The 16040-nt window shown below is 30.1% G+C and overlaps 1 protein-coding gene across 1 annotated transcript in view; it reads left to right on the top strand.

Annotated features, from left to right (window-relative positions):
- The window catches only part of LOC145681467 (GTP-binding protein Rhes), a 471540-nt gene extending 470072 nt beyond the window's left edge, over positions 1-1468 (top strand). The window contains exon 4 of the mRNA XM_081753107.1: positions 959-1468. Coding sequence (XP_081609233.1) covers positions 959-1340 — 382 coding nt within the window. The 3' untranslated portion in view covers positions 1341-1468. The remainder of the gene's footprint in view (positions 1-958) is intronic.
- Positions 1469-16040: the final 14572 nt, after the last annotated feature.

Here is a 16040-nt window from a genome sequence, read left to right on the forward strand (position 1 = left end):
GTGGTAAAGAAGAGAGCCATTTGCCTATTTAATCGGCGGTGAAAATGCTTTTTACGGACCCCATACGAGATGTTTAGTTCTTTGGAAACCTCTCGAATAGTCATTCACCTATTTGAATAAATCATTTGTGCCACTTTTTGAACGTTTTTATCTGTTTTTGACGTCGAAGGACGTTTCGATCGTAGATCGTTTTCAACCGACTCCAGCGTTTCATCGCCATACACTCATTTTGACATTTTGTGAGATTCTTTGGCACTTCTTTTGCAGCTTAGAACGAAACTTAATGTTGGCGCGCGACAGACACTCTTAACACGTCCTCACTCTCCTGTATATGAAAGCCAAGTAACATGTCACAACTCGTTCAAACTCGACACTGACTGCACCAAAGGTATAGGCTTCCAGGCTTACTAGTTGAAATGGATAAAATATCGATAGATGGCACTGTGCAACTACATTAACCGTACTTTTTGATCAACCTTTGTTTCATCTTTAGATATTATTATAGTTAAACAGAAATTAAACTTAATAGCTAATGGATATCTTTAGGCTACATCTCACTAAACACACACACTAAGTATTGTCATCATGGTAATGTTATAATGAAGAGCTTAATGATAGTATACTACAGTACCAATTTCACCTCAATAAGTGGCATGGTTCTCAAAAAAGCACCAAGTTTAGGATTACAATGAAATCTATTTTTCTGCATTTTCTCGAAAATTACGCATAAGGTTTACGCTCACATATACTTTTTGTTCACCTTAATAATATCTATCAACTATATATATATATATATATATATATATATATATATATATATATATATATATATATATATATATATATATATATATATATCGTCTTTCTATCTTTTTTCGTAGAACTATTATAAAAGAAGACTCAAGTAAATGGAAACTAAGATAAAATATTACTTATTTACTTGTTTCTGTTATTCTAGGACTGTATCTACAGATGAAGTAGTCCAATATGTTACATCTCAGGAGGGCTGCGTTTTCCTGGAGACATCTGCGAAAAAGAATATTCGAGTGGATGACCTTTTCTACGAATTGTTTGTCCTTGCCAATCTTCCTCTGGAGATGGCACCAAACCTTCACAAGCGCATCCACCCTAATCAGTGTACTTTGGCTGTTCCAGGAAGGAGCAAGAAATGTATTTCTATCAAGAGACGTCTTAGTGATGCTTGCGGGATGGTGACTCCTAATGTCAGAAGACCAAGCATTAGGACAGATTTAATGATTATGCGAACGAAAACGACGCTCAGCAACGGTAGCCGGGACAGTAGTACTAGATCAAGAGATCGTCGCTGTGTCATCCAGTGACAAAGCTGCAGCGAAGTGTGAGCGGTTTCAAGAAATGTTTTCAAGAGGTGAATAATTTCAGCTGTTCCCTGTCAGGCACTTATGAGTAGCTTGGGAAGTGTGAAGATTAAGCCGACTCGGTTTACTTGCTCAGGTCATTGGAGAGATTCGTGATTTTTTATCTGCTCAGATTTCATTGGTCGGAGTCTGAAGAATTAGATAAAACATTAAGGTTTGGAGAAGGAGGTTTCTGTAGTGTAAAGGGCCTGAGAAAGAAGTTGTTACAGTATCAGCATTTTGTAAACATGGCTTGTGTTTTGGCCACAAAAGCTTCGACAGATTTGTCAAAGCGGAATGTGATAACGTTGTGTATAATATTATATATACATATAACATATTAAAGCCTTGTTCATGTTTTCATTTAGATTACAGTAAGTAACAAAATGCATGTAGGCAATGAAGTCGTAAGACGGAATGAGTACCAGAGAAAATCCTATGACATGTTCTATTGTTGGACATCACTTAATTTTTTCTCAAGTTTCTCGAGTATTGGGAATTTAAATTCATCTGGCACTACACATTTACTACTTTTTATATAATCTAAGTATATCTTTGTTACTTTTTATTGTCATTACAAAAACACGAGTCAGTACAGACTCGTAATCTTATAAGGGAAATTATCTAAGTGATCATATTGGAGCCAGAAATTTTAACATCTCTGCAATGATACTTTTATACAATTGATATTTTTTTAAAAAAAAGATATTTGGTATTTTTTGACATTCGTACGCATTTAAATTTCGTCACTGCTTTAACGATCTAAGTGAAGAGAGTATTTTATTTTTTCTAATTATATGAATTGTGTGTATTAACATATTTACAGTTATGGTTATCACTACGAAATATTACATCTTAAAAATATTTATGAAGTAGTTTGGTTAATGGTTAGCAAAAATTAAATATTATTGATAAATATTTTAATATAGAGTTTAAAGCGCATTAACATTTTAGTTTGTATTGGCTACTACTAATTTCACTGTATTCCTTCAAATAAAAAATTGTTAGTTAAAGTTCTCTGCTTTAAACATAAGAAATTAAGTAAAATATTTACTTAAAATAAATATCTGTGATTTGTATTTCTCAATACAGAGTAAGTAAATAAAACGAAAGGTTACTACTCAATTGTAAGATTTGTTTACAATGTTTTAAACTACGGTAAATAATTGTTATACAAGTGAGGAAAAAAAGTACTCTTGCAACTAACAGAAACTACATATAAACAAATTTTGCCGAAATAGTTTGAGCAATGTTGATGTACTTTATATATCCTTAATTATGTAAATTTGTTCAATACAAATAATGGGGATTCCCACTCAAACATGAATTAAGGTTTTAACTTCAAAATATTAATTTAAAACATTAATTATAACATGTACTTATTGTCTTTAAAATAGTTATACTTTTTTCGTTTTTAAAGAAAAGCTTTTCAATACTTGGTGATATGGATCAGAGAGAAGTTGACCTAAACTTTGTTCACCAATATACGCAAATTCATTGATCCACGTCATAACTATAACAAGTAGACCCTGTTTGCTCTTCACCAATACTGAATGTTTCAATTATCGTGAAGAAAAACTTCTTTTTATGCGTACAAAGGACAGATTTCTGAGAGATAATCCTACAAATTTAAAGCTATGGATGATATTTACACGATTCTTTCCATACAAAATATATTTTTTTTAGATCTGAAATAGCGGAAGAAAAAATGAACACAACGTGAGTTACTAACCACCAACTACTTCTAAATGTTTTCAAAAAATGTTTTGAGTTTATGTATTTATTATTAAGTTATCATATTTACGTCATTTTTTAATAATGTGAGAATGATATTTTAATTAAGTCAATTTTAACTGAAAATGTGAAATACGTTAACGGTGTCTTATCAAGTAGAATACCAACATTATTTTGAATGTACATGTGTAAAATAAATTAACGTCTGTGTACCAAAACCTAAATAAATTGTACGTGCTAATGATATTAACTAATATATAATATAGCTTTATAATAATTTATTTACTGTGCTTTATGTAAAAAAACAAAACTAAAAATAGTCTCCATTGAATAATAATTTATTTTCAATTCCTATATAAACAACTTACCTTTCCTGTTATGTGTTTTAAACAGTCTAACTTTACATTAAGAAAGCAGATTCAACATTTCTAGCTACAGAATTAAGAGATCACTAATTACAGAGCTACATTGTGATCACGAAGTTAGGAGAATAATAAATATTGTAAGCGGCAAGAGTATGGTAAACTCCACTTACTGAAATGAACAAATTCATGAGGAACCAAATGTATAAGTAAACTAAGGTAAGATTTAGTATTGTTGTCTTAGAATTAAAAAAATGTAATAATATGAACATCTCGGAAGAACAGAATGATAAGCGCTACTTCTGGAGAAATTGAGTTATTAGGTGAATGGGTTGGCATTGAACCATAGAACAACATGTAGGTAATTTAATTTCGGAAATGTAACTGCAGATGGCAAGGAAAGATTGTTTATTATGTGTCATTTGTTAAGTTGAATGAAAATGTTGAGGCTTCTTTCCCAGTTCACTTGAAAGTTAGAAATTGTAACATGCCATTACGTTACCCCGAGCCGCTCATATTTTTCATCTAAATGAAGGATTCCTTTGAATGAGTTTAGCAAACTTGACTCCTACACTTCATTATTGCTAAAAGAACAAAAGAAGAAAATGATTGGTAAATATGTATATGTTTGCAGGCTTTCGCATCCAGTGTGACCTGCCAATGAGAAGACACGATAATGTGGAAACGGCTTTCCTCTTCTGTTTTGTTTCAAATCATACACAAAGCTATTTTTGGATAAGTATTTATTATTTTTGTGTTGATTCAAAAAAACTTTGGTTTGATTCTCGATTGTAGTATACATAATTCAGATACGAAGTCTAAATGAAGCATCGTTGTTGAGAAAGGGTTTATGTTGCAAACAAATCACATTGCTCTTTGTATATGTACTACTATTTGCATTTCTAGTAGAGGTTCGTATTAATTAATAGAGTTTGTTGCCCTTTGCTTTTCAACAGCTACCGAAATACAAAATGATCTGTGCATGATGCCATAAATCTAGAAATCGAAGATGCTCTATTGGAAACATTATCAGAAATATTTAAATTTCCAATTTTCAATATAGACTTCTACTTGAGTTTAGGATTGGTGAAATATTGTAATTTCAAATCTAAGAGGTTCCATTGCAACTCCAGTAATCATAACACAAACCAACAGTTATGTGTATTGAAAGAGCAAATTTCACATATCTTAATGTAGTGGCAATCCCCATTTTCTCAAAAAAAAAAAAAGCAAATTTACTAGCAAGAATAATGAAATTCAAAATATTATTATCCACAATTAATTTTAAAAAACATGTTTTTATATATAATTCATACTATATTGCAAAGAAAAATATTTACATTTATGTACAATTTTTTCACTTTCAATTTTGTACAAATTTGGCGGTAAATAACCACGTGTGTTAAGAAAAAATGGTTTTAAAAGCGCTTGAAGTGAACTAATGGACCAATAAGTTTAAAAAGCAACAATAGAGTTTTGACAATAGTGATATACTATTTGCTTGTGAAAAGAAGTATAGATGTATTCGTAACAGTGTAAGACGTATGATAAACTTTTGTGTATCTTGTTAATGCTGTTGCTTTGTTATCTACATAAATGTCTGAATAATGTTATTAATATATTCAAGTAATGTAAGAATGAAGTGTACTCATTAATGCACGAAAGTGGCAGAATGATATGTATAGTTCGACATTTGCTACATATTTTAGTATTTTATTTTATCTTGAAAAATAGGAACTTATATAAAGATATATGATTGTAGTTTTTATCAGAAGTAAGTTGTGTATTTTCTTCAAGTGTGTACATATAAGTAATCATTTGCCTTAAATTATGCATTCATACTTAAAAATAATCAAAATTGTACAATATTATTTGTTTATATACAATCTATTAGTAATTCTAAATTTTATATGATAAACGTATATAAGAATGCGCTGTATATAAGAGAAGGAAAATACCACCATCTAACTTCGCCGGATGATTTATCAAGCCATATGAAAGAGTTAAGTTCTAATCATCTTTTTTTAAGTGAACATTTTTTTACAGATAATGATGTTTCTCTTAAAATTCGTTTTTGCCTTTTAAGTATTCTAATTTGAAAACTATGGACTTAAACGTGAAATTAGTAGAAGATCTACCAATTTTTGCGGATCGTAACGTAGCCATGTATCTTACATTCTACAAGTTGAAGTTGGACTTTAAAAGAATTTTCAGTGGTTATTTAGCTAAATGATTCGTTGTTAACCGGTAAGTACTGAGCCACTCGCAAACATTGCTATTTAGACATTAATTGTTAACCTAATTCCAATTTCTTTCACCGCTTGTGTTATTTCTCATAATTTTCAAACTAAGATACTTCAAATACTTATTTTTCCAACTTTTAGTTACCATTCTGGAAGAGGTCGTTTTTTGGTCCATACTTATAATTCTTTTTTGGTTGATATGAAAGATTGTCTCTGAATTTTGATGGTGTTGTTTCTCCAACTGTATATACGATATATATATATATATTATAAAGAATTAATTTTAATAAGGTTGTTCGTTAGAATTTATAGCTTTTAAAGCATTTCACATTTTTCAAAAATACTATAAAAAACTTTAGTAACTAAATTATTCAAAATAATATACAGGAAATCAATTATCTTTTCGCATCTTCATTGCTGCATTTTGTTATAAGTTCCCTAATATACTAATAGTTTTAAATATCCAGTGTGTTTGTAACTTAATTGTAACTCAAACGCTTTGCTAACCATTCGTCACAACGTTGAAAAACAACTTTTAAAAAGTTCCTACTTTAGATTATAACTTTTAGAAAATATTTAAAATTTAAGTTGTAATATTTTAATAACACCTTTTCCAATCTATATAAACATGCTATGAAATTCAACGAATAACCTTAATATATTTACAATAATTAATTGGTTGATTTACTGAGATTTAATATCCCTTTTCGTGAATCTATTGTTTATTTTGACGTAGGATTCCAATGGGAATTTATGTACTCCCACTAGAAATCCATGTTTCAAACACAGAAGACAATAACGCTTACCCATTTGCCCACAGGAAAGCTCTTTCCTACAAAAATAAATATGAACATATTTTAATGTTTTGTTTGTGTAATTTCTATGTTGAAGGCAATAACAAAATTTCCTGTAATAAAATAGTATCTTTTTTCATTTTATCCCGTACAGGATTTGGAAAACAATGTACAGAACTGTACATTACGAAGTAAACTGAAGATAATTACAGCAATTAATTAAGTAAATTTCCTGTCAGAGGAAGTTTAAAATTCTAATTAATTTCTTCTTTCAATTCAATTAAGTGAATTATTATCTAGTCTTATAAAACTGATGACCAATTTAAGTTGTTTTATGTAATTTTCTTTGCTAAAATAATATTCAGTGTGGTTTTCGTGTATTGAAACAAAATAAACGTACATAAAAACAATAAATTCAAGACGGCATATCATTACCACTAAGTCTTCTTCCATAGGAATAGATATTATTTTGAAAATAGAATTATTGAGAATGTGACTTTGGGGGAGCATTTTGTTTTTGAGTAACTGATGTGGTATATTGGTAATGTTAATAAGTAACGGAATTTGGAATAGAGTAAATAACTTGAATATTAGTTTTCTTTATTTTGAAAAATCCTTATATATATATACTTTAGTCTTCTATGAATTTTGAAAGAGTGTTTACTTCTTAAAACACAATAATCAGCAATTAAGATTCAAGCTGAACTATAGGTAATTAACAAAAATGTGTTGAAACCAAAAGTTTCCAGTTTAATGCCAATGAATAACCAATCTTCACAGTAAGCAATTGAGATTATTTAAAATTCAAACTATGCACTAAGGTGCCCTAAGATCAATTTCAAGGTACTATTGACATATTAAATTTAATATCTATATTAGTTAATAGCAGTGTTCTCCATAAAAACAATTTCAAAAGAAAAATCATTTAGCTGTTTATATATATATATGCCATTAATACATTAGTGCATGTGATCCCGAAAATAGGATGTGATGATTATTAAGTTTCAATTCATTATAACCACTCATCCGCAACTTTTGCGAATATAATATTATTGCGTGATGGTTTATCAGTCCTGAGAGGGTGTTATTGCTCTCGAAATCTGGCAATTTTTGGTTTCTAGAGTGAGTACTTTAAAGTCTACTATTGTTATTGAAAAGACAATAGTTTTTTTTAAATACATGACTCATAAAGAAATATCAGTTTGTTGTCATCAACTAAAACTGTAAACCAAAGTAATAAAGTATTAATATTGTATGAAGAACAAATTATTATTTATTAAAATGTGTTATTAAAATATATTACTGCAAGTGTTCCCTATTATGTGATTCAATTATTCGGGTGGTGCCTCCCATCCACTTCAATCAAAATTTTAGGTGGAATCTGACAGTTGTTTGAAGCATTGTAAATCTTGCTCAAAACAACAAACTGTACATAGAATTTACCTTTAGGCAACCTCATGCACTAATGGGTTAACCTTGTTGAGGTATGTTCGAGATTACAATATCGGAAGATGGATTGATTTGGTTTCGAAGTTGAATTATAATTTTTGATATTCATCTTCGGATCAGTTTATTTTTATTATTTTCAATTTATACGACACACGTTATTTTGTACAAGGATTATATATACTTAAAATAAGTGAGAAAACGATCAAGTAATCGAAAGGAGAAACATTTAATTATCACAGAGTCTTCTAGAAGATGGAAATAGCTTATTTGAATATAAAGTATTTATAATACAATTCAATTTTGAACATTATACTTGTACTCCATATGTGGTAAAATACAATCATTATGTACGTATATTATGTTAAAATGAGCAATATATTCAGGTCTCTAAAAGTGAAATGATAAATTGATAAACAAAAAGGATTATTTCCCATAAAAAATATTCACTAGTCAAAAAAGTTTTATTTTTTTAATAACGAGGAAACCTGAATATAAAGACAATATCAACTAAAACAATCGTTAAATATAAACATTGGTGATTGAGATGAAACGTTCTATACCATTTATAACAAAAATATCTTGACTGAGAGAAAGAAGAAAGAACTTTATTGAGATGCTTTGTTTACTAAATGTCTGTAAAAGGTATTGTGTAGACCCTAACGATTTTAATAAAGTAGTCAATCCCTTTTCAGATATTAAATTAGTTATCTAAAATAGAGTAAAAAGTGTACTCAGTTCTGTGTAAAAGTTCTTAAAAGTTTCAGGTGTTAAGAAATATTCTGCACTCTATTACATTGCAGATGCTTACATCTAGAGTAATGTATTAATATTCTTACCTAATCAACTATGGCATGTACTGTAGTAACAGGCAAGTGGAAAGAATCGTTACAAATAATTTCAGCATCTCTAAATAATTAGATGAAAAGCTGGATATTAGTTACTAAATTGAAAGATTGATTGTTATAATTGAACAATCTCTTTCAGCATTGAAATACCTGTTGATGAAAGTGGAATTTGAATCACTACTCGATTTCTTTTTATCCAAGGCAAGTGCTTATATCGGAAATTGGTGCCGGGACTATGAGTATATTACCTACTTGGTCACGAAGGGAACTTATTGGTAAATTATTGATTACTTTGTATAATTTACACAATAAAATAAAACTACTGCTATTTACATCCTTTAAATATCTCCATTTATTATAAAGCTCCATTTGAGTTCCAAATTTACATGGTATAAAATGGCACTTATGATACTTAATCTATTTTACAATGGACAAAACTACTCATATAATTATATACCTCTCTTGACCAAGTCCTAGATTATTTATATTTGAATAAAAATCCAAATATTAAATATCATTTTGTTCATTCGCTATTGTTCTTTTACCATTTTTGTAAATTATTAGAATCTTGTGATGATGGAGAATGGATAATACGTAGTATAGAAATAAAATGCATTTTTTTTTTTACTTTTACTAAGTAAAGCCCTTTCTGTTCTTATTGCATTGTTTCCAGATTAAACGAATTGATATTCTAATTACGAGTTGAGTACCAAGATTGAGTGCTGTTTCCCATATTTGCCATAGTTTTCATTTTTCGAATAATATCTTGGTCAATTATTAGCATAATGGCCATATACTTCTACACACCGTTGCAAACTTTTAAACGAAAGCATCTGAGAAGGAGTTTTGTTTTATACCTATACATCAACAAATGACACTTCTAAAGAACTTCTGGACCCAAGATAACTATTCCGTAATGATTTTTTTAATTTTGTAACATTTAAAAGAAAGTGAGAGTAAACTTACCTACAGTGAAGAGGGTAGGTAAGGAATAATTTTAATATTTTTGTTATGTAAAAAATGTCATAATTTCGGGTTGATGAAGTAGTGCAAAACTAATGAGAAGTTGGGTCATGTTTCTGCCTAACAGAAAACCGCTTGTCCAACAGTTGATCATTATACCATCTAGTAATGTTTGATCCCTTTGGTACAGGATTAGTTAACTTCTGTCCTAGAACATGATGTAGGAAAACTCCTTATTTTGAAGGCAGATGGCGAAACTTTTCAGTTGGAGATGAAGAGGATGTTTGCATTGTTTGATATGTCTTTTATTTCTATACCGAAGAGAAGATTAAATGTTTCATCCATTGTGATATCACTTTAACAATTGCTCATTAGTTTTACAGTTCCTTGTCACAATACTAATGTTAATTTTCATGCGGGAGAACTTCTCTTCATCCGGGTATCGAGAGACTTAATTAACCTTTAACAATTGTAAATGACTTCTTCCATCTCTTTTATTATAGAAAATTTTGTATGCCAAGCAATCCACTTTCTATCCTCCACGATAACGGCCTCAACATAAGCGATAGTTTCGGCTATATTGACACACCTTATAAAAATCTTGGAAATCATCAGTTGATTCCGTCAGTAAATTCAAGAGACCCTTCTGAACAGTAATGTCAGTTACGAATAATTTCCTGACAAACATTCTTCAGTAGCTTTTCCAGACAAAGTCATCATTACAGCATATTAGTCCTTACCAGTGTAATGCATCATCTTAGGCAACATTGAAAGTTTTATCGGAAGCTAACGGAATCACTACAACAAGAATGACAAAATGATTACTGTTAAAAGCTTCGAATTGAATACATTTTCACCATGAAGCTTAAATTAACCCATACGATTATTATACTACATTTTACTTGCATTGCGATATGATTGCTTAATTATTTATTTACTTACAGTAATTTCTAGAATATTAATTATATTTCTGAGCTAATTATATTTCGGTGTCTATGGCCATTTTATCCGGTCGGGTATGAGGATGACATCCGTCGGCGATCACACTACTTGAGGAAGTGGTCTGGAGCTTTTATGCTAGGCACTGGCCTGGTTTGAATGAGAAATGCCGAGGAGAGGAGAAACCTCATTCAGGATGGGTGGCCGGAAAAGGCATTTACACCTTTCCGACCGAATGTCCTCATCGGGAATAGAACCCGAGACCGCTCGCTCAAAGGCGAAAGCGTTAGCGGCTTTTCTGCGCAGGAGCACTACTTCAACTAGAGCGAAAAGGCTTAATTTTGATACGTTTCTCTTATGATATTAGTTTGCGAACTGTAAATCTTCCAAACCTTACTTCAATAATATTATTTGTTCCCTTCTTTTAGATTCAAATAGTATCGAAAATTTACCATTTTGAAAACAAAAGCTCACTTTTATTTCGTTAACTTCATGGTGTATTTAAAGAGAAAGATCACAGTAGTTCTGTGTTTCATTCTAGCTTAAGGAATGTAAATTTTGTTTTTAATTAGTAACAGAAATATATATGTTTTAAAAGAATCAAGATCTTTGCAAAGTTGTAGTTTAATAAGTGTTTTTATTTTCAAAATGATATTTATATGTTATCACGAAGAAAATTCACAATTCAGCATTTGTATGTCTAAAAAATGTTTGGTATAGAGATCGTTACTATATTTTTGTACGTTTGACATTGGAAAAAATCATTGACATGAGATTAGTTTTTGTGTGCTGCCTAATGTAAAATATTTAACCGATACCTATTTTAAAAACTAGGATGAGTGCGATCGTTAACTATTCGTTATATTGTTAACATGTTGGTATTAATATGTGCATGTTCAATAGTTCTAAATTGTTATGAACAATTATTACAAGATTGATTCAACCCAACTCAAGCGAACATATTTATCTTGTAACTTCTTTATACGCCATAACAAATAGCACTTTCGGGTTTTTCTTTTTTAAAGACTATTCAAACATTTACATTTAAAATAAATAATAATATTTTTTTAATTATGTTTGTGAATATGTAAACTTTCAACGTAACTTCCATTATATGATCCGTTCAAACCTTCTTGAGAATACGTTCTAACTTCTTCCATTGTAGTAAACTTTTCTATCATTTGCTGTTGACTCATATAATTTCTATCAAATTAATCCATTATTATAATTTAGAGATAAAGAAGCAAACAAGAAAATTCTTCGTTCTGCTTACACTATCATGAGTTAGTTTGATTAAATTAACTATTTGCAATTTCTTTATCGTTAACATTGCAAGTTGGAACTTTACACTATGAAGACTCTTTTTAATAGCCATTTTCGTGGATTTTCTCAGGGCTTTCCCGTTTCCTCACTTTTTTCTTTCATCATTTCATTCATTCTCAGCATTACCATCGCTTTTAGCCTACATGACATACCTGTAGGGCATAATACTGAAAGATTTCATTTCTTGTTATTACAACACTAGACAAAAAATAATTTTTTAAAGATAAAAACGAAACTATGCGTAGATGAACTACTAGATACTAATTAAATAAATTAACATTTTATTGGAATCCAACATTAGCTTTTCTAATTGAAAATTAAATGTTTATTCTGGTATTATTTTCATTTATATTGTTCAAGAAGTTAATTGAGAAATATTGTCTCAAAATGTAATAAAAAGATATCATAATCTCATTCACTAGTCTAGGTATCAAATAAATGAAACTATTCATTTGGTTCAAGAGCTGTTAGTCCTTCAATATAGAGGACAGACTTATAGCTATAGAAACGAAGTTGAAGCCGAAAGAGAATTAAGCATCGATGCCAAATTGCTTTCTCGATTTGCCGATTATGTGTACGCTCTTTTTTCTTATTAACGGCAACTTAAAATTTGCAACTTTATTTGTATTTCATACTGTGAGTACTTCATACTGTACTTCAAGAAAGATCAACTATGTAGTGTGCTAAATGTTGCTAATACGTGGTACAGATAACATATTTTATTAAAAAAAACAATAGAGATAATGCTCAATTATACAAGATATAGCTACAAAAAATGCTCAAAGTGGCTTCCATTCTATTGGATGCTAAGTTTACACATATTAATTCTATTATTTATGAATCATGAATTTTATGATTTAGGACTACGTACATGAGGAAATTTCCCCACCAAGCAGGAGTGTCCAAATATTTTATTCAGTTTCCAAATACATTTGCAAAATTGTTTAGAAAACCATCCAAAAACAATTCAACAACAAGTAATCATGGTTATGTATCCGCCACATCTACAGTACAAAAACACGCTATTTTGTAGTTTTCTTAATTGGCATCTACTAAGTAGCACTAACAGCATCAGGACTCACATAAAGTCTCACCACTCCACCTCACCATAAAGTATCATCACTCATAGTGTCAACTTAATTATGGGGAACTACTGCTCTAATCAAGTTGCTACTACGCTAGTCTAACCAGAGTCTACTAACTATAATGCCAACTTCCTTATAAACCATATGATATAAATCGAATTCTAACCTCAATGATATCCGAGAAGTATACAAAGTTTCAGGTTACGTTTCAAAAGCATTATAAGGAATCTAAAGTTTAGGAAACTTTGGAGGGAAAAAGTTTGTTTAAAGATAAAGCAGCAACTATAAGAACATTCGTTATTACACATACATTGTCATGGGTTAATTTGATACACCAAAATCCTACATTCAAAAATCTTATTTGAGATATAAAATAAATCACTATAACAACTTGGAAAGGGGTAAATTGAGTTGATCCAATTCAGAAGAAAGAAATTAAAATCATTTTCATGCTTGTTCCCAAAACGGCCTAGCTGTTATTACTCACTGCTGTATAATTATTCTACACTAGTGCTATCCATCTGTACGATAATTCTATGAACAACTCGAGTTTTGTGTATCACTGTGCAAATATAGCGTGACCCAAAAGTCGCTTGATACTAGCAATTAAGTTCTCAATTGACTAGAGTAGGAATAGCTTATTAATATTATTCCATGGTTCGTAAATACAGTAATAGAAGGGTCGTGAATAATATTTTGTAAGAAGTGACTTTATAAAGGATTTAAACATTGTTACATTTATAATTGTGTAAGTTTACAATAAACAAGAAAGTTATTTAAGGATGAACGCGCGATCGTACTTCAAAAGTGGTGATTACATGACCATAATTACCAAGATATGATTGAGTTATTTGTACAATGTATTTCATAAATAATGAAAAATAAAGTTTCTAGAGCATTTAAAAAGCATATTACTTTTGAATTTTGATAAAGTATCGTCCAATATGTTTTTCCAAGTTTAAGAGATGAAATTTGCATACTGAAAGCAATGGAAGACACTTTAAATACTTCATTAAGGCATCCTTACTTAATGATATGATACAATTTGTAATATCATAATTTCGTAGTTGATAAACAATTCATTTAAAATTATTTATGCCCCATAAGAATTATACCTCGAATTATCTGTGGTATTACTACGTAAGCTTATCCTCTGTATTTTAATACTCTTTGTTTGACCATTTCATTTTAAAAAAATTAGATTAGCTAATTCGCATTAAATGACTTGACAATATTATGCTGTTTGCAAACGTACACCATGAAATCAAGATATGAGTGTTCAGCGTTGAGTTGTGGTTGTAGTATTATATTCATAAAATGTCAAATATTTAAACGTTGCTATGAATATATGCACATATTCCAGCCTTCTTATACGCTTATATAACGAAGTTGTCATCATAATTCCATATCATTAGGTAACTCAATATGTGTTATCGTATCTTTCATTAGTAATGGCATTTTATGTCAACTAATTTGTACGTTTTGAGGAACTAAATTAGATTGCAATATTTAGTCACATCGAATTATTCGTGTTCATAAAATGTAGTATAACAAAGGTCTTCTCATTAAAATGAAACAGTTTAAAAATATATATTTGTATAATTTCAGTACGTTTGCTACTCATTTGAAATTCACATATGAAAATCAATTACATTTTAGTGATATATATATAATCAGACCTAGACAACAAATAGCTGTATAGTAAATTTCAAAAGTTAAGAGTTCAAAAACAAATATCCTCTGTGTGCTTTAAGCACTAAGATCTGAGAAAAAAACATTGGCTTGTTCTTTCGTAGCTGAATTTCACGATTTATGTTAACTTCTTATGTTAAAATCTCTTACCTGTACTTGGGATAATATCGTGCTATTTAATTACATCACACTTCTTTGTGTGAATATTATCATCTGTAGATGGGTTTAGCATTAAAACAAGGATCAATGAATAATATATGGTACATATTTTATGCAAGGGTGCCCGTAGTTGAGATCTGACGCAATATGCGTCGTGGAAATTTTAGGAGGGAAAATACATATTTAGACCAATCAGCAGCTAAAAATGTATTAAAACTGCATAGTTTATAGAATATCAACAGTTTTAGCTAATCAGTGCTTTATCATAACGAACTAATCAGTGCTGGCTATTGCAGATCAGAATTATTGGAAAATTTTAAAAGTAGATATGGCTTCTTTGTGAACACATGTTAAGGAAACTTAGGAGATATGTCGCGACCTCAAGGGCAAAAATGACCATCGTGATATAATGTGCACAAAAAATGAAACATGCAGCATCGCTGTGTGCACTTACTTCCTAAGTACAACAGTTAATTTTGATTTTCAATAAGCAGGGCTGAAATCGAGAATGCATGCAGTAGAAGCTTTGTACTGCTTTATATATTAAATAATGTTCATAAACCTATCTTTTTTCTATGATTTATTAAAAGACAAGACATAAATAAGGGGAAGATAAAGGGAACTTTGAATTGAACGTTTGTACGTATACGTATACATAATGGATAGCAAACAATTTTTTGCGACAATTTTCGTAAATTAAAAAATCAACTTTGATAAACAAGTCGTTCTCTTTGAAACGTACCAATTGTCTCTGTTGCTCGGGGTTTTAATCAGTCAAGAATTCGGAGATAAACTTAGACCTAACTCTCTATTGAAATCGAAAGGACCTCATAGTTGAACGATTGGGTTATCAATTGAGTAAAGTCGATAACGAAAAAATTCGGAAGGTCCTGAGTTCAAATTTTGTGGACCGTTTACCTAACAAACTTTTTCTTCATTCACTGTGGTCAAATTGCAAGACAGTACCTTTTAATATAGTTGTTGACTGGTTTCATTACAAACTTTCTTCCTATGTGTTAATGTAAAATTACTTCATACCTATGCATTAATTTAAACTTTAAATATACATTTCGTTC

This window comes from Thermobia domestica, chromosome 3 (assembly GCF_964235325.1).
Source record: "Thermobia domestica chromosome 3, izTheDome1.hap1.1, whole genome shotgun sequence".
NCBI classification, from domain to species: Eukaryota; Metazoa; Arthropoda; class Insecta; order Zygentoma; family Lepismatidae; genus Thermobia; species Thermobia domestica.